The sequence below is a fragment of the Camelus dromedarius genome, chromosome 12 (assembly GCF_036321535.1).
Source record: "Camelus dromedarius isolate mCamDro1 chromosome 12, mCamDro1.pat, whole genome shotgun sequence".
Classification (NCBI taxonomy): Eukaryota; Metazoa; Chordata; class Mammalia; order Artiodactyla; family Camelidae; genus Camelus; species Camelus dromedarius.
Window position 1 is genome coordinate 328,217 of NC_087447.1, and position 18,544 is coordinate 346,760.

Here is an 18,544-nt window from a genome sequence, read left to right on the forward strand (position 1 = left end):
TGCCGTAGCCTGTGCCACCACGGACACCGTCCCCACCCCAGGTGCCCCGATGTCTCTTGGCTTCTCAGCCTCTGGCTTCCGTGAGCTGACCTCGCTTTGGGGGTGTGTGACGGGGGTCTCAGTGTGCCCCACCCAGAGGCCCGCCTGCTGCTGTCCCTGCGTCAGCTTTGCTCTGGGCAGACCCACTGCAGGGACACCAGGTGTCCTGTCCGCCCAGCTAGCTCCGCCCGAGGTTCAAGTCACTGGGTTTGTGGTCACTCTGGGTCACAGCCTGCCTCCCTCCCTCCCTATGGGGTGGAGACCCCCGCTGGTTTCTGGCACGAAATGCACACAGGCCCACCTTGTGCATCTCCTGCCCAGACCCGAGGGCAGCTGCTTCCTTCCAGTGGGAGTGTTTAGAAGCCAGGGTCCTGGGCAACTCGAAGGGCTTTTGCAGCAACAGAAGTTATTGCCCAAGGACCAGACCCTTTGAAAGCTGCCCAGTGTCTGCTCGACTGTGCTGGTCAGGGCAGGTCACCCCTTTGCTACCCACCTGTGGCACGGTGAGGCCAGCTAGACGGAGGAGGACCCTACCCTCCCATCCACGGGGCTCTGGCCTCCACCAGGAACGCGTTCCGAAGCTGGCCATTTACAGGTGCAGCCGGGAGCCGGGAGCCGGGAGCAGCTCCCAGCCGGGTTTCAGGCCCACATGCCAGGCGCCCAGGTGAGCTGCTGACGACCAGAGGCTGCTGTCCCTCTGAGGGCAGGGGGACGTTCTGGTGCCCCTCAGTGTGGGCAGGACACCGTCCTCGCAGACCCTGAGGACGTGAACGCCTGTGGGGGGAGGTGGCCTCCAGGACCGCAGGGAGCAGGACCCTGCCAGCACCCAGGTAGCTCGGGCACATCCACGGCCAGGCCTGGCCCAGAACTCACTTAAGGCTGCTCAGTTTGTGGTTATCGGGCAGCAAGAGCCTCGCGAAAACGTTGCTCCCTCGACACCAGCACCTCGCAGGAACCACAAGGACGGACAAGGACCCCTCTTGCCACAAAAGTGTTTAATGATTATAAAGTGCCTAAAATTCTCTCGCAGAGATAAGTTGATTTGAGCGTTTCTCTCAGTTAAAGCTGGGACACCCCGAGAGGGGAGGCGGGCCGTGCACGGCGGCGCCTCAGGAGATGACCCTCAGGCTGGGCTTGCTCCTCTCCAGGGCCCTCAGGCGGTCCTCCACCTCTTCCGTCCAGTAGATGTCGTAGAGGCTGTGAAAGGAGAGGCAGGGTGGGCCGTGCCCGCCCGCGTACCCGCGTGCCCGCCCGCCCCCGCCGCCGCCGCCCACTTACACCAGCTGCTCCAGGGCACAGCCGGGCTGCTCCAGGCTGCCCAGCAGCTGCAGGACGCCAGGGTCGCCCATGCAGTTGTTGCTCAGGTCCAGCTCGCGCAGGCTCTGGTTAGCCAGCAGGAGCGCCGCGAGCCCGCCACAGCCGCTGTTAGACACGTCGCAGTCCCCCAGCCTGGGTGGAGAGCAGGGCAGAGGTTGGGGCAGAGGGCACCAGTGACCGGCCTAGTGACCTGGGCCATGCTCGTGGCCCCGGCGTCACAGCTCTCCCCCCACCTCAGCCTGGAGGCGCAGAGCTCCCCTCTGCGGGCACAGCGGCCACAGGCTGGACTCAGCACCCCAACTCCTTGCTTCCTCACCCCCGAGCCCGGCTGCGTGGGGCGGAGGCTCTACAGAGGCCAAGGGGATGGCTGGGGACAGGAGGCACGAGGGCCAAAGGAAGGTTAGAGGTGCCGGCTCCCGCGGGGGGGGGCGGCAGCGCGAGGCCCAGGGGCCCCCAGCGCCACAAGACCACCATGCCGAGGGGCCGTGCCGGGTTCGCTGGGGCAGACCCAGGTGTCAGGGACCACAGCTCCTCTCCCCGCCTGACTTCAGAGTGTCCCCAAGACCCTGGAAGCAGGACAGCGTCCCCTGGCAGGATGCAGGAGGGTCCCGCCTGGGGCTCAGCTGCAGGGCCGGCTGTCTAGGGCTCCTCGGCCCCACCTTCGCCTGCTGCCCGGGATGACCACCGTCCCAGGGGAGCCACCAGTGGAAGACAGGCAAGGACACAGAACAGAGGAAAAACAGTGACGGCAGAAGTGAGAGGCTGAGCAGCTGGGCTGGAAGACAGAACAGGGAGCCTGGAGGCCGGCCCGCCAGGCCAGCAGTGGACCCTGGAGCACGACACGCTCCTTCAGTGCAGCCAGCACCCAGCACGCACGGTGCCGGGAGCACGAGCCGGCTCAGGCCAGGCAGCACGGAGCAGGGCCCCGCCGACGAGGGCCTGGCAGGCAGGCGAGCACAGGCCGGGGCGGAAGCTGCTCTGGGTGGGGGCCGAGAAGAGGACACCCAGAAGGCTGCGTGGGGACAGGGCTCCCACACGGGAGGGGGCCCTGCCGCCCCGCGCAGGCACACTCGCGCTCCGCCCGCTGGCTCACCAGAGCGCGCGCAGCACGCAGCCGGGCTGGCGCAGGCCCCGGCAGAGCTCCTGGACGCCCGCGTCACCCAGCTTGTTGCTGCTCAGCTGCAGCTCCAGGAGACGCTTGTTCCGGGCCAGCACGGTGCCGAAGTGGGGGCAGCAGGCGGCCGTGAGGCTGCAGGACTTCACCCTGCGGGAGGCAGACAGGGACTGAGGTCGCTGCAGACCTGAGCCCGAGGGGCGCCCCTCCCAGGGCCCCCTCCCGCTCCTCCTGGCTTCTGGGCAGCTCAACCTCAGCACCTCGTCCCTGCCCTCCCTCCGAGGAAGCTCCGGCCCCCAGGCCACAAGCCTCCTCACGGGGCGCACGCTCACCACAGCATCTCCAGCTGGCAGCTGGGCTGCAGCAGGCTCTCACACAGCAGTTGGGCGCCCTCGTCACCCAGGTGGTTGCCCGCCAGACTGAGCTCCTTCAGGGTCTCCTTGGCCCTGAGGACGCGGCACAGGTCTCTGCAGCCGCTGGTGGTGACCTCACATTCCCAGAGCCTGCGGGGGAGGGGGAGGGGGAGTGCTTGGGCTGTCACTGCAGGGCCAGCGGGGCGATGCCGACCCCGTGTCAGCACAGCGGCACTCTCGGACGTCCCCCGCCGCGCCCGGCCGCTCTGCAGGCCCTGCCCGCCCAGCCCGGGGGCCGACTCACCACAGGGTCCTGAGCTGGGAGCCGGGGCTCAGCAGCCCGGGACACAGGTCCGTGACGCCCGCGTCACTCAGCGCGTTGCTGCCTAAGTCCAGCTCTCTCAGCGAGGCCTGGGCAGCCAGGATGCCACACAGGTCCTTACAGTTGGCCGCCGTGAGGCCACAGTTCTCCAGCCTGGGGACACAAGAGGTGCCGGGAGCGGGGGAGCCCCGCCCGCAACCCCCCACCCCGGCCCAGACCTTACTTGAGCGTCTCCAGCTGGCAGGCAGAGTCCGCCAGGCCCCGGCACAGCGTCCGGATGCCCGCCTCGCCGATGTCATTGTTGCTCAGCACCAGCTCCTTCAGCTTCTGCGTGGCCCTGAGCACGGCAGCCAGGGGCTCGCAGCTGGCAGCAGTCAGGTTGCAGTACTCCAGCCTGGGGACAGGTGGCCGGCCAGCCCCTCACTCGCAGGAATGCGTCCGGGCCGGCAGGCCGAGGGCCTCCCTTCCCACCCGGGACAGTGGGCGGCGGAGACCCAGGAGAGAGAACACCTGTCCTGAGCCGGGCCTTTCTGGCCCAGCTTCCTTCCTCGGCCGCTGACCCCACCCGTGTGCTCACGGCCACTCCTGCTTGAGCGCGGGGTCATAGGCCAGCTGCCAGCTCCTCCGGCCTCAGCTGGGAGTTAGGGAGCAGGAGGTCTGCAGGTCCCCGAGATCCCCCTCAAAGCTCCCTGAAGCTGATGAGCTGGGGAGGGGGCTTCCCAGGGGACAGGTGGGTGCAGGGCTGGGGGTGGGCCTAGGGGGAGCGGGCACACACTCACTGCAGCTTCTCCAGTTGGCACTTGGGGTCCAGGAGCCCCTCGCAGAGCAGCTGCAGGCCGGCGTCCCCCAGCGGGTTGTTGCTGAGGTGCAGCTCCTGCAGGGTGGGCAGGGAGCGCAGCAGGCCGGGCAGGGCCCCGCAGCCGGCCTCCGTCAGGGAGCAGTTCTGGAGGCTGGAGTACGTGGCCGTCAGCGGGGCCCCACGCGATACAAGCCACCCCCGTCTCTAGGAGCCTGGGCAAGGCGCGTGTGTGGGCGCCCACAGGGCGGCCGGGCCGGGCTCAGGTGTGCCTCAGGGCCCAGGGCCCAGGGATGACAGGCAGGGCTGCGGTGTGAGTGGAGCCTCCCCGGACCGCCGAGCAGGCTCAGACCCTGCAGCCTCACCTGAGCTTCTGGATCTTGCAGGTGGGGCTCTGCAGCCCCTGGAGCACCAAGTGCACGCCGCCATCACCCAGCTCATTGGTGCCGAGGCTGAGCTCGGTCAGGGAGGAGTTGACCCGGAGGGCGGAACTGATGTCCTTGCACCGCACCTCCGTGAGGCCACAGTCGTCCAGCCTGTGGACGGACACCTGGTCATTTCACACAGCAGGCCGTGACCTGACAGTGGGCCAAGAACTGGGCAAGGTGGATGACAACCAACACAGCTTAAGACGAAACAGGAAAAGCATATGATCATCTTGGAAAACTTCAGACACCGGCACGTGTACGGATGCGGATCTCCACATCTTACCGAGGGGCCCGTCAGCAGGTGTCCACCTCCAGGAGAGAAATCAAACCTGGACAAGGCAGCAGCTCCGAGCACGTGTGGGAGAGGACGCGGCACCTCAGAGGGCAGTGCACACCTGAAGGGCCTCAGCAGGCCCAGCGGGGAACGTACCAGAGCACAACCCAGGACCCGTCCGTCCCCGTGAGTGAAAACCCGAGTGAACACAGGTGGGAGGAAAGCCAGCCCTTACTCACGGAATGACGGCTGGTAGTCGTGGAAGGAACGGGGACATTAAAATCCCAGTTAGGCAAAGGCCGGGTAATAGCCATTCTGGCAAGAGCCACCAACGGGTGTGGAGCTCAGTGGACGACCGTTTTAGCACAAAAGGGTGAGAGCAGAGTCTCAGGTGTCTCACCCAGGGTGTTTGCCGATAACAGGAAAACCAGTGACTGCAGTGGAGAACCGGCAGGCACCACCCATCAGGTGGTCATGGTGACCACGAGGGGTCACCGTTCGGTGCCACTGTGACCATAAACCCCAGATATGACATGCCAGGCAGGACACAACATCACTTCTGTGTTATCTTCCCCAGAATGTGTGACTCAGCTCTGAGAAGACGTCGAGGGTCAGGTGGCCAAGGTCAAGGGCGGACAGAGGGGCCAGGGAGACGTGAGGATGAGTGCCCCGAGGGCTCCCGTGCGCCCCGGGAACAGGAGAGGACACAGGTGGGAGGGCCGGTGATGAGAGGCGAGGCGCCCTGTTGGGCTCTTTGCTGTGACCCGGCCCCAGGCGACAGGGCGCCTGACGTCAGGGGGAGGGGGCGCAGGGCACAGGGAACCCCGCACCGTCTTCACAACTCTTCCATAACCTAAAATGCTTTCAAGGAAGTTCAAAAGGAAAACGACAAGCAGGCAGGCATCCATCTCTCACCGGTGAACGCTCAGGACCCCTAGGTCTGTGCTGTTTCCCAGCCTGCGGCCCCGCAGGGGACAGGGCACAGGCAGTGCCCCCGGGAGGGGAGCCGACAGACGCGATCGCACCCCCGGAGCAAGAGGGCGAGCTGCAGACCCTGGTCTGGGCCGCTCTGCCCACCGGGCTTGGGCCGGCAATGGGTTTGCATTCAAGTGGTTGGAGAAAGGCAGGGTAAGATACAGCCCAAGTGGTAGAGCGTACGCTTAGCATTCACGAGGTCCTGGGTTCAGTCCCTGTATCCTCCTCTAAAAATAAATAAGTAAACCTAATTACCCCCCTCAAAAACAACAAAAAATAGTTGGAGGAAAAATTTAAAAAGTAAATTTTATGCCACACAAGAACCACACAGAAGTCACAGCACGCTTCCGTAAGTGAAGTGACGTGGGGGCTGCTACCTGACCACCTCGTACTGCTGGATCAGCGGCAGGAGCTCCGTCCACCGGCTGTCGCTCAGCTCCTCACACTGGATGTCCAGGTTCATGGCGGGAGGTGAAGTCTCTCCTAGACAAGATGCAGAGGGAGAAATTCTCTCAAGGTTCGAGAGGCCAGAGCAGAGACCCAGCAGATGGGGGGGGGGGGCGGGACAGCGAGGGGAGTCCAAACAGGACCCCAAGCGGCCAACCTTTGTGGAGGAGCCAGTCTCTCCCTCGCCTGCTTCCTTCCCCTTCCTCAGCTCCTTGATCCTTTATCCACCTCGGCCTCCAGCAGAAAAGCCGGGGTGGGTGGAGGGAAGCTTCGCCCACTGGGCTCCCTGCTCCCCCAGCCCCTGGCACTGGCCACCCGCAGCCCTGCCTCTGACTTGCCTGGGCTGGCTGCAGGCCTGGCCACAGCGTGGAGACCCCAGTCAAGGGAGCACAGGGGCCACATCTGTCAAGTGCTATGGAACTCTCCCTGCCTGTTCACTGGAAATGGGGGGCTGTGCCGGCCAGGCAGACCATCCACAAAGCCGCAGTCCCCCCAGCACTTGAGTACCTGGGGCCTCACTGCCCTGAGGCAGCTGGGTGGGTGGCACAGGTGCCTGTGGTCAGGTGACAGTTCCCGAGGGCTACCAGCTGCAGGTGCCCTGGACAGGACAGAGCAGGTGGGGTGGGGGCCCCAGGTCCAGTGGCCTGCACTCTGGGCGGTGCATTCCCCGGGGTGCCCGATTCCATGATCCCCTTCTGGGAGCTGGGACTCTGGACAGGGCATGTCCTCTGCCCCACCTTGGGTCAGTGAGCGACCAGCCCAGACAGGCCAGCTCACCAAGCAGGCTGAGAAAAGCAAGAGGCCTTTGCCCAGCAGGTATGGGATGGGAGATCACACAGACCCTGAAACCTCACCTGGGACAAGCACAGAGCCTGAATAAAAGAGGAACCGGAGCCCCAGGCCGGGGCTCACTGTGGCCCGGAAGGTGGGGGCCAGCAGGAGAGGGAGCCATGGGCTGCCATGAGTGGAGACTGGGGGTGGGGGTGACAGAACGCTCAGTGAAGAGTCACACCTGGGAACAGTGTCATTCCAGGTCTCTGGAAACAGGATGACTCAGGCCCACGAGGGTTCTCGGTTCCCCGAAACCCCAGCTTTCTGAGAACAACGCTCCTCTCATGTTTGTGCCCGTGCCTGGCTCGGCCCTGGCCTTGCTGAAGGGGGGCTCCCCCTCCCACCCCGAGGCTGGTTCGGAGCCCACAGTGGGGAGAAGAGCCAGCCCAGGCCAAGGCTCTAGTTGCATTCCTGCTGAGCAGAGGCCCCCCCCCGTGCCAACCTGTCAACCGGCAAGCAAGACTCACGACTGCACGTCCCAGCACGTGGGCCTGCTAAGAAACTGGGGCGAGGGCATCGGTAACTGGCCACCTGACGCAACCCTCACAGGGACAAACCCAGCGCATGTGAGCAAAGCCAGACCTGCCCCACCCAGCCCAAAGTGTGCTCACCCAAACCCTGACTCAGAATCCTCCATCCAGGCCTGAGAGGCGTCAGGAACAGGGAGCTCACAGCTGGTGATTCTGACCCCTCCCGAGGGGAGGGGGGAAGGAGGTGGCACGGAGGGACCCCTGAGGGGTGCCAGTCCCAACTCTGCTGCCTCTCCCTGAATCCCGTGTGACGCTAGGGGACTCAGTTCTAGGCTGGGAACTGATACGCAGCAGCTGGCCCGACCTCCCAGCTTGGCTGGACCCCCCACGGCATCCCTTTGGTTGGCCCTTGGGACCAGGAGGCCGCCTCTTCACCTCCAGGGGTCACTGATCCCTTTCAGAATCCGTGAAAAAGAGTCACATCCCCCCAGAGATGCCGTGTACAACCGTCCTCACCACCCTCAGCTAGGGCACCTGGTCGGGATGGGAGCAAGCACACGTCGGGCCCACGCGCTCACTGGGAACCGGGACCAGCAGCTGGGCTGCTCCCCAGGCCCCATGGCATGGGTCCAGCATCTCCACAACGGCCCGTAAGTAACGCGGGGTAACCGGCCGCCCGCGCGAGGCCGCGCCGCACGACCGGAGCCGCGTCTGTTCCGCCTTCGGTCTGGCCTGGGCCTTCCCCGGGGCGGCGGGGAGCGCGGGCGCGCCGGGGGCAGCCCGGGGCCGGAGCCGCCCTCCCCGCCCTCCGCGCCGGCCCGAGGCTCCGCGTGTGTCCGGCGACCCGGGGTCAACGCGGGGTTGGGCCGGGGCCGCTCGCGGGGGAAGCGGGCCGCTCAGACGCGGCGCCGAGAGGACTCCCGGCGCCCCCGGCCCCCACGCCCTTCCTGGGCCCCGGGGCCGTCCGCCAGGCGGTCAGGGGCCGGGGAGCCCTCGAAACGCCGCAGGGTCACCCGAGTTCGCGCGCCTGGCCAGTGAAGTGAGGCCGCCGCGCCCCGCTTCCCGGCCCGCGCCCGCTCCCGCTCCGCCCGGGACCCCGGACCTCACCTCGCGTCGCCACCGCAGACCCGAGGGCCGAGCCGCTGCTTCCGCCGGGGCCGCGGGGCGAGGCGGGTCCAGGGGCGGGGGCGGGACTCGGGGGCGGGGCTTAGGCGGCGGAGCCCGGCGCGGCCCGGAGGCCCAGGTCTGGTAGCCCTCGCCCACCCGACCCCCACGGCGGGACACCAGCCCCAGGGACCGGCCTGCCCTTCATCCCTCCTCGGCCTGGCGCAGGGCCTTTTTCTGAGCCGTGCGCCGAGCCAAAGCTCCCAGGTAAGCCTTCGCCGCTTTCCGCTTGGCCCAGGGGTAACATTCCAAGTCCCTGTTTGATTTACCACTGTGTCGCCCAGAACAGATGGCAGGCGAGCTCGCGGGGAGGGGGCACCAACCGGAGGTGGGGCTGCCGGCGCTGGGAGGCCCGGCCGCCCCCACGAAGACTCGCCGGGTCTTCCCTTCCTCTGCCTCCTCCCGCCAACAGGCCAGTCAGGGAGTTTCCCAGAGCACAGAAATAAAAATACCTGAGACACGCCAGACAGGAGAGGGTGGAAGTGACCATCGGTTATCTGCAGTGGCTGTGATGAACTGGACGAGCCAGTAAGCAGGTAGGTAGGGCAGGGAGTCCCTGGAGAAAGAGAACCTGGGGTGGCTTTCTGGACACGAGAGGCCATTTTTGGCCTAAGCAATTTTGTGGTCTAAGCCTGGCCACAGTGCTTGCCCTTGAACTGGTCTCAGTATAACGATCTTAAGTGAACACAGGACTACGGAAACAGTGCCTGGCAACCCAAGTAACAACAGCAAAGATACCAGCTGTAAAGATTCCCAGTGCTGGAGGGGGAGGGTACAGCTCCGTGTAGAGTGCGTGCTAAGCACGCACGAGGTCCTGGGTTCAGTCACCAGTACACCTCCATTACAAGAACTGAATCAACCGAATTACCACCCGCAAAACAAACAAAAACAACAAATAAATAAAAATGGTTAAGATGGTAAATTAAAAAAAAGAAGAAGAAGAAAGACTCCCAGTTCTGTTTCAGCGGCAAAGACCAGCCTGAAGCCTCAACCAGCAAGCCTCCTGGGCCCTAAGGGACGATGGCGCTGACCTCGTCCGACCCTCCTGACTCCGATCGAATAAAGCTGGGGCTCTGTGGGAAGACACTGCTTTGGGAAAGAACCCCCGTGTTCTCCTTACTTGCTGCAAGTAATAATAAATCCTTCCTTCTCCCGATCTTTGGCTCAGTTGTGTACTTGGGCTCGACACCCACCAAGAGGCCAACCCAGCTTTTCAGGTAGCAAGCATGGAGTTCCGCTTCTGGAGCACAGTTTGGCTTATGTAGAACTGACACACCCCTCCATTTCTGTGTATCAATCAAAAGACATATTCATGCCTGAGCTTAGGATACACGCTCAAAATGCCTTTTTTGCAGCAACTGTGTAACCGTCCAAACCTCCAGACGCTCTAAATGTCTATCAGTAGGGAAGTGGTTAAATCATCTGTAACATAGCTGTTTCGTGCCCCTTCTGGCTAAACCATAACCAATCCTGAGGCCGGACTGGCCCTCGTGGTTCTTACTATGATTGCAAGACACCCTTCAGCAAAGACCATTAGGAAACTTGGAAAAAATGTTTATTACTCACACTTGTAGGAATGCACAGGGCACACCTGGGGCTGCAAAGCGAGGTGGGAATGGGGTGAGGGCAGGCGCCCAGCGCTCTGCTTTTACTGGGGTTGAGGATGGGGGCCTAAGGTTTCACGGGCTCACTACTGGTAAGTTAGAAACAAAAGAGCAAGAATTTAAAGCTGGAGGAGAAGAAAGAGCATGTGGCCCAAATGGTCAGCTACTGAAACCAACCAATCTCTAACGGTACCAAAGGAGGCTCAGGGAACTGACTGGTTGCCTGGGAGTCCAGTCACGGGGGGAATAAAGGAAGGGCTACTCAACCTGGGGAGACTATTTGGCGGGGCCAGTCCTTGGCTCGAGGAGCTCGCAAGGAGACCAGGGCTACCAACGTGGGGCCACGGGATCCCGAGAGCCCAGGGGCCTCCCAGAGGTGAGCCCCTTAAGCACAGACAACCACCCCACCCCACGCCACGAGCTCCTGCAGAGCAAGCGCAAGTCGACAAGTCGTCAAGGGAAGACAGTGAGCAGCTCTCTCCCACCTTGACGCAGGAGGATGAGAGTGGTGCTGGGCTGCTGGCAGAGGCTACTGCAGCCTGGACTTGGCGAGGATGGAGGAAGGCAGAAGGGAGGTGGGCAGAGAGGGGACTCTGGGTGCGCTGGAACCCAAACCGACTTTAACGTGGCTTGCATAAAATGAGCAGAATGTGCTTTCTGCAGAAAAATCCTAAGACATAAAAAGTGAAAGGCCCTAGAATGCCCATCTTCCAGAGACAAAGGCTGTGTCTCTGTATGTGCTCCTATTCCTCCTGTACACACAATACACTCGTTTTAAAATAAAAATGAGATATTGGGAATGGTATCTGGAACAATGGCCCCCCAGCTCCATCGCGTGTCAATCCCCAAGCGTGTCAGTAGTCACCTTACGTGGCAAAGGGGTCTTTGCAGATATGACCACGTTAGGGATCTTGAGATGGGGAGAACGCCCCGGATCACTCGGATAGGCCCCATGTAGTCACGAGGGTCCTTATAAGAGAGAGAGGCAAAGGGGGAAGTCAGAGAGGAAGCGCCACAGGGCACGCAGAGGTTGGAGGGGTTGCCCTCCGGAGGTGGGGGAAGGCAACGTCTAGAGGCCCAGACAGATTCTCGCCCGGAGCCGGCCGGAGCGGAACGAGCCGGCCCTGTGGAGAGCGTGGCTTCAACCCCCTGAGGCCCATTTTGGACTTCCCGCCTCCAGAAGTGTAACATAATACGTCCGTGGTAATTCCCTGCAGCAGCAGGAGGAAACATGCGTTACGGAGCTCTGTATCTCAGTTAAGACCAGCTACGCGTACAACGTACGCACGAATACAGCGTATACGTGTCACGTCAACGGGCGCGGGCACAAGCTAACTTCTGGCCACACTGTGAGCCACTCTCCAAATGTCTTCACTCAGCCCACCTCTACGGGCGGACATGTAGGCTGTTTTCACCTTTTCCGGCTTTACAGCATGTTCTCCTACGTGGTTACCTTCCTCGTACGCCATCCTCTGGGGGGCCCGCCTGGTTCTAAGGTCCCGGCCCAAGGCCAGCCTGCAAGGCGGCAGATGCCACTAACTTGGCCGGCACCGCGCGCCCGCGCAGCTGCGTGGGCGCCGGGGCTGGTGGCAGCCCAACGGCGCAAGGGCTGGGACGCGGACCCCCTCCGGACCTTCCAGCCCCCTCCCCCCGCCGGGGCAACCCTGACCCCGCGGCCCCGCGAGGTTCTGTCCCGCTTGCGTTCCGCTCCCGCCCACAGGAGCTGCCCACCCAGCTCCCCAGGGTCTCGGACGACCTAACGGGGCGGAGCTGCCGGCGGGCAGATAGCCCGGCCCAAGGCCCAACACCCTGCGGCGCCACGCGGGCAGACCTGTCTGCCGGGGCCGCCTGCCCTTCCCGGGAGTCGGCTCCTCAGAGCGGCGGAAGGTCGACCGTTACTCAATTCGAGGAGGAAAGTCTGGCGCACGGTCCGGGACCGCGCAGGCGCAGACGCGGCGCCCCGCCGGACTCCCAGCGAGCCCGGGCCGGGACGGCGGGCGCGCGTGCGCGGGGCGGGCTCGGGCGCTGACGTCTTCGGAGCGCGCCAACGTTCGCTGGGCGGTGCCGCGGCCTCGGCCCTCGCGGCCCCGCCTCACCGCCCCGCCCCCGGAGAGCGCGCGTCTCCCCGGGCTGTGTGGCCTCGGTAACGCCGGGCGCACGTCCACTCGCGGCCCGGCCAAGGCCGGCGCCGGTGAGGACTGACCACGGCCAGGCAGTCGTTTATTTGGGCCACCCGCTGACGGACCGCAGGTGACCGACGTAGACACGACGACAGCCTGTCCCTGCCCGTAGACTGGGAGGGAGGCGGCCGACTTCAGACCGGGGCTGAGGGCCTCGCGGGCGGGGCGCGGCCTCGCGGGCGGGGCGGTTCCCGGCTCTCCCACGTTGCTCGTGAGCTTAAGGGTGGCCCTGAGGCTCCCTCTTGCGCGCCGCCGGTCTGGGACTGGTAGTCTGACGCGGGCCGACCTCACATGTCTGACCTGGAGAGGATGCCGCCCCGCACGGTCCCGGCCGTGACATTAACATGCGGGCCGGAGGTCGGTTCTTTGACTCCCAGCAAAGTGTGGGCGTCGGGGTTCCACCATCGCCGACTAGTACAGATGGACAGCATGCCTAGGTTCAGATGCAGAGTCAGTCAAAGTTTCGTAAGAAAATGGCAACTTTGTTCATAAGGCGACGTTGTTATCTGCGGGTGATGTTTCATGCATCCCACTTTGTGGATGAATGTTAATAGTTCGGTGTCCCACCCACTTCATTCTTTCCCGAATATGTATTGAGTATCTCCTGTGTGCCCCGCTGCGTTGTGGGTGCTGAGGATTCAGCAGCGAGCAGAACAGATAGAAATCTCTGACGGTCTGAAGCACGGGAAGGGAAGGCCAGGCCTGGGAGGGTTACCTGGGGACCCGAAGCTTGTGAGGGCGTGGCCAGGTGTCCACAGGCTGAATGAAACAAGTGATGCTTGGCTGAAGGACATAACAGTGCCAGCTGAGTAAAACTGAGGAGGAAAAGGAAGGTCTGGAAGTAGCAGTAAGGAGCACGGAGGACAGGTAGACTTCAGGAGAGCTGGCAGCCCCTCTTGAGAGGGCAGTACTGGAAGCCCTGGCCCAGGAGGCCGGTTCCTGCTGGAGCAAAAGAGAGAGAGTGATACTCAAGAAAAACCTGACTTTTCTGAGAACTATTTATTTAAGTGCTGAAATTTTATCTTATTAATTTTGATAGAAATTTCTCTTTCTTGTTCTCTAGACGTAGTATGCTGACCTTCATTAACATTATAAAATTAGTTTCAACAAACTGTGGAAGAGAGCCTTCTGTAGGCCTGCCCCAGTCACTGCCTCGGAGGAGGGAGGGCTGAGCCAGGCTGAGACCTGCCACCCGGAGTCCTAGTGGGGCAATGCCTAAGGTGACGGAGGTCACACATGCCCACTGAGGTCTCCCCCGTCTTCTGATTGTCTTTGGAGGAGGTGGCTGAGCTCGGGTAACAGGGCGGGCCTGGAACTGGCTGGCCCCGGCCCTGTGGTGACCGAGGAGGATCCTGTAAGCCTCTAAGCTTGCTCATGTGTAATCCTGGACCTCTGCAGCCCCGCTCCCAGGCGGTGAGGAGCCCATAATGTGATGCAGGTACGTGCTCAGTTCACATGGGCTCTAAGTAATGTTTATGCCAAGTGCACTGCAGAAACTAGGTTCTTTTGACTTGGAATCTGGCTTTAAGGTTTAGAATTCATCACAGGACACCAGAAGGACTCTAGTAGCCTGACTCCTGGACCGACTCCCTTACCCACCACAAGAATTGCATTTTTAGGAAAGCTGCTAAAATGTTGTACATTCATTTCACTCTTTTCAGTGCAGGTGTGTGTCAGTGTGTTCATGTCTCCCCAAACTTCACTTGTGGTAGCCCGGCTGCCAGTGAGACGGGGTTTGGAGGTGGGACCCCTTGGAGGTGATTGGGGTGAGGTGAGGTCACGAAGGCCCCTGTGGGAGGAGATGCCAGAGAGTTTGCCCCCCTTCCCCGCGGTGGGATGGCATCCCCTGCAGCCAAGAGAAGAGACCTCAGAGTGGAACTTACTGGGCTGCGCTAGGATCTCGGACACCAGCCTCCTGACAGCAAGGTGAACGTCTGCTGTTTAATCCCGTCTGCAGTACTCGTTACCGACTGTACGGTGTGTGCCAGCCCGTGCTGGTGCCAGTATATACATGTGCATGTGTGTGTGAGCGCAGGTGTTTGCAGGTGTGTGCACACTCTGTACTGTTTCTGCTCTGCGTTCGGGTCTGTTTGCAGACCCCTGCCAGGTGCCTTTCCACCCACGGAGATTGTGCAGGACACTCGGCCACACCTGGGACTGTGTCACCATCCACCAGGACAGAAGGGCACACACAGGTGGGGCAGAAGGATGCTGTATTGCTTGTTCTCTTTTCTCATCATTCAGTTGATTCCTTTTTCTTTTACCCATTTTCTGCTTGCTGATTTTGCATGAAGAGGGCCACGAAGGTGGAACCTAGCAGTGGGAAAGCGAGACACCAATCCACCGCAGGCTCTCCCGCCACTGGGACATCCTCATGCAGCCCTGCAGGCCCCGGGGCGTCCCTCCACAGCCGTGTCCCTCCACAGCCTCAGCCCTGCCTTTCTGGGGGCCAGGGCTCCAGGAGCCCTTGGTTCTCTCTGCAGAAGCGCCGGGTGCAGGTGCCTGGGTCTGACAGTCGTCCCTTTCGCCTCCCTCGTCCCAAGGCTTAAACTCCGGGAAATCCTTCTCCACCCAGGGTCATAGAGATATTTTTATTCTAAACTTTTTTTTTTAATAGTTGAAACATTTCTCCTTAATTTTATTCCTCTGCTTTCCCATCCCCACCCAAGTGAGCCACTATCCTGAATTCTTTACTTTTCAAAAAAATTTTTACTGGACTGCAGTTGATTTACAATGTTGTGCTTGTTTCAGGTGTACAGCGAAGTGCTTCAGTTGTAACTGAGTAACTTTTCGTTACAGGTTATTACAAGATATTGAATACAACTCCCTTTGCTGTATAGTGTGCTGGTTGTTTATTTGATTTATATTTGGTAGTGTGTATCTGTTAATCCCAAATTCCTGATTTATCCCTCCCTCCCCCTTCTCCTTTGGTAACCGTAAGTTTGTTTTCTATGTCTGTGAGTCTGTTTCTGTTTTGAATGTAAGTTCATTTCTACTATATTTTAGATTCCTTATTTAAATGATATCATATAGTATTTTTCTTTCTCTGTCTGGCTTACTTCACTTAGTGTGATAATCTCCAGGTCCATCGATGTTGCTGCAAATGGCATTATTTTATCATTTTTATGGCTGAGTAGTATTCCATGCATATACACCACAACTTCTTTAACCATTGATCTGTTGGTGGACATTTATGTTGCTTCTGTGTCTTGGCTATGGTAAATACTGCTGCTGTGAACACTGGGGTGCATGTGTCTTTTCAAATCAGAGTTCTCATCTTTTCCAGATACGTGCCCAGGAGTGGGATTGCTGGATTGTATGGTAATTCTATTTTCAGTTTTATAAAGGAACCTCCAAACTATTCTCCATAGTGGCTGCACCGATTTACATTCCCACCAACAGTGTCAGAGGGTTCCCTTTTCTCCACACCCTCTCCAGCATTTATTTGTAGACTTTTGAGGATGGCCATTCTGACTGGTATGACTGTAGTTTTGATTTGCATTTCTCTAATAATTAGTGATATTGAGCATCTTTTCATGTGCCTGTTGGCTTTCTGGATTTCTTCTTTGGAGAAATGTCTGTTTAGATCTTCTGCCCATTTTTGGATTTGGTTGTTTGTTTTTTTCTTGTTGTTATTGACTATATGAGCTCTTTGTAAATTTTGGAAATTAAGCGCTTGTCAGTTGCATCCTTTGCAGATATTTCCTTCCACTCCGTAGGTTGTCTTTTTGTTTTGTTTATGGTTTCCTTTGCTGTGCAAAAGGTTGTAAGTTTGATTAGGTCCCACTTGTTCACTTTTGCTTTTATTTTTATTGCCTTGGGAGACTGACCTAGGAGAACATTCATACGACTTATCTCTGAGAAGGTTTTGCCTGTGTTCTCTTCTAGGAGTTTTATGGTGTCTTGCCTTATGTTTAAGTCTCTAAGCCATTTTGAGTTGATTCTTGTGTGTGGTATAAAGGAATGATCTAACTTCACTGATTACTTACGGCTGTCCAGTTTTCCCAACACCACTTGCAGAAGAGACTTTCTTTTCTCTACTGTATATTCTTGTCTTCTTTGTCAAAGATTAATTGACCATAGGTGTGTCGGTTTGTCTCTGGGCTCTCTATTCTGTTCCGTTGATCCATGTGTCTGTTTTTGTGCCAATACCACACTCTTTTGATTACTGTAGCTCTGTAGTATTGTCTGAAGTGTAGGAGGGTTATTCCTCCAGCTTTGTTCTTTTTCTTCAGTATTGCTTTGGCAATTCTGAGTCTTCTAGGGTTCCATATAAGTTTTAGGATTATTTGTTCTGGTTCTGTGAAACATGTCCTGGGTAATTTGATAGGGATCACATTACATCTGTAGATTGCTTTGGGCAATATTGCCATTTTAACAATATTCATTCTTCCGATCCAAGAGCGTGGGATATCTTTACAATTCCTCAAATCATCTTTCTTTTCCGTTATTCACGTTTTATAGTCTCAGTGTGTAAGTCTCTCACCTCCTTGGTTAGGTTTATTCCTGGGTATTTTATTTTCTTGATGTGATTTTAAACAGGATTCTTGTTTCACTTTCTCTTTCTGATATTTCATTATTAGTGTAAAAAAGTGCAGCAGGCTCTGTGTGTTAGTCCTTCCTGCTCCCTCGCTGACTTCGTTGGTCGGCTCTAGTAGTTCTTTGTGTGGAGCATTTAGGATTTTCTCTATATGGTATCATGTCGTCGCTTATAGTGACTACCTCTTCCCTCCCAATTTGGGTACCTCTTCTTTCTTTTTCTTGTCGACTGCTGTGGCTAAAACTTCCAGTACTACGTTGAATAGAAGTAGTGAGAGTGGGCATCTTTGTCTTGTTCCAGAATTTAGCAGGAAGGCTTTCTCGGCTTTTCACTGTTCAGTATTATGTTGGCTGTGGGTTTGTCATAAATGACTTTTATTATGTTGAAGTATGTTCCCTCTGTACCCACTCTGCTGAGAGTTTGTATCATGAATGGATGCTGAATTTTATCAAATGCTTTTCCTGCGTCTGTTGACATGATCATGTGATATTTGTCTATTCTTTTGCCGATGTGGTGTATCACCTTGATTGATGTGCGTCTGTTGAACCATCCTTGTGATCCTGGAATGAATCCAGTTTGATCTTGGTGTGTGGTCCTTTTTCTGTGTTGCTGGATTTGTCTTCTAAATATTTTTTAAAATACGTTTTTTACAGTTAGGATTTCAGCCCACCTATATTGGGTTATTATATGCGTGGCCTGAAGCAGAGATACACGATGGTAATCCCTAGGGCCGCCACTGAAATATTTCACAGAGATGTTATCTTATTAACAATGCGAGTAAAATGGGATGCCTAGGGTTAATTACATAGGATTGCATAAACTGATGAATATAGTTATCATTTTTTGGTTTTGTCTGAAATGTTACTGACTTTTAATCTATGCTTTCTAATAGAACTGTTTACCAAATGTTTGTCTCCTTATCAGTGTTGAAATTTACTGTTTTACTTCCAGCCACACCATTGCCCCCAGTGTTGGGGATAGAAGGAGAATTGTCTAGGGGAGCTTTCACAGAGTAAAACTACTCTTGATGTGTCACATTTCTTGATCTAAGTCTCCCATCCAAGTACTAACCAGGCCCGACCCAGCTTAGCTTCCGAGAGCAGACAAGATCGGGCGCGTTCAGAGTGGTGTGGCCGTAGACTTTCTTGATCTAAGTCTGTTGCTAAAAGCACACGTACTACTTCTGTGTAACAACTGGGTGTAAGTGATAGAATGTATGGCCTATTAAAAAAAAATGGGATACGTAAAACAGTTCACACAACCCAAAAGAAAGCAGAAGAGGGTAAACACAGAAACAAGAAACAGAGGCACAAGTGAAAACAAATAATAAAATGATAGACTTAAAAGCAAACATGTCAGGAATTACATTAAGTGCAGCGGGGCTGAGCACACTCAGTGGCGGAGTGTCAGATGCTTCTGAAAACTGCGTGTTGTTGCCTTACAGTAGTGACAGTTTATCTCTATGCGCGTAAAATTCTCAAAATACAGAGACTGTCGGAATACTTAAAAGAAAAACCAACCATATACTGTCTACAAGCAACTCATTTTAAGTGTGAGTTTAAAAATAAAAGGATGGAAGGGGATACAGTATGTGAACAGTAACTAAGAAAACTGCAGAGTCTGTGTTAATACCAGACAAAGTCAACTTCAGAGCAAAGAAGATCGCCAGAGGCAAAGAGGGACGTTACAC

At 57.9% G+C, this 18,544-nt stretch overlaps 1 protein-coding gene and 1 long non-coding RNA gene across 4 annotated transcripts; one reads left to right on the forward strand and one right to left on the reverse strand.

Annotated features, from left to right (window-relative positions):
* Window positions 1-1,019: 1,019 nt before the first annotated feature.
* LOC116147146 (ribonuclease inhibitor) lies at window positions 1,020-12,119 on the reverse strand. 3 transcript variants are annotated; one of them, XM_064491949.1, is made up of 12 exons: window positions 11,966-12,119; window positions 11,000-11,103; window positions 8,983-9,086; window positions 5,996-6,101; window positions 4,307-4,477; window positions 3,925-4,095; window positions 3,369-3,539; window positions 3,128-3,298; window positions 2,803-2,973; window positions 2,450-2,620; window positions 1,318-1,488; window positions 1,020-1,236 (listed from the first exon to the last, which is right to left on the reverse strand). In XM_064491949.1, exons 2-12 carry the CDS (start codon window positions 11,086-11,088, stop codon window positions 1,149-1,151), a joined length of 1,584 nt encoding a protein of 527 aa, XP_064348019.1. In that variant the 5' UTR covers window positions 11,089-11,103; window positions 11,966-12,119; the 3' UTR covers window positions 1,020-1,148. The 3 variants fall into 3 exon arrangements, with proteins under 3 accessions (XP_064348019.1, XP_031304232.2, XP_064348020.1); XM_031448372.2 differs by lacking the exons at window positions 8,983-9,086; window positions 11,000-11,103 and having other exon boundaries at window positions 11,966-12,116; XM_064491950.1 differs by lacking the exons at window positions 8,983-9,086; window positions 11,000-11,103; window positions 11,966-12,119 and adding an exon at window positions 8,474-8,518.
* On the forward strand, window positions 8,305-9,686 carry LOC135322619 (uncharacterized). The gene is made up of 3 exons (XR_010383271.1): window positions 8,305-8,737; window positions 8,943-9,066; window positions 9,496-9,686. It is a non-coding gene; the product is annotated as an uncharacterized LOC135322619 (long non-coding RNA).
* Window positions 12,120-18,544: the final 6,425 nt, after the last annotated feature.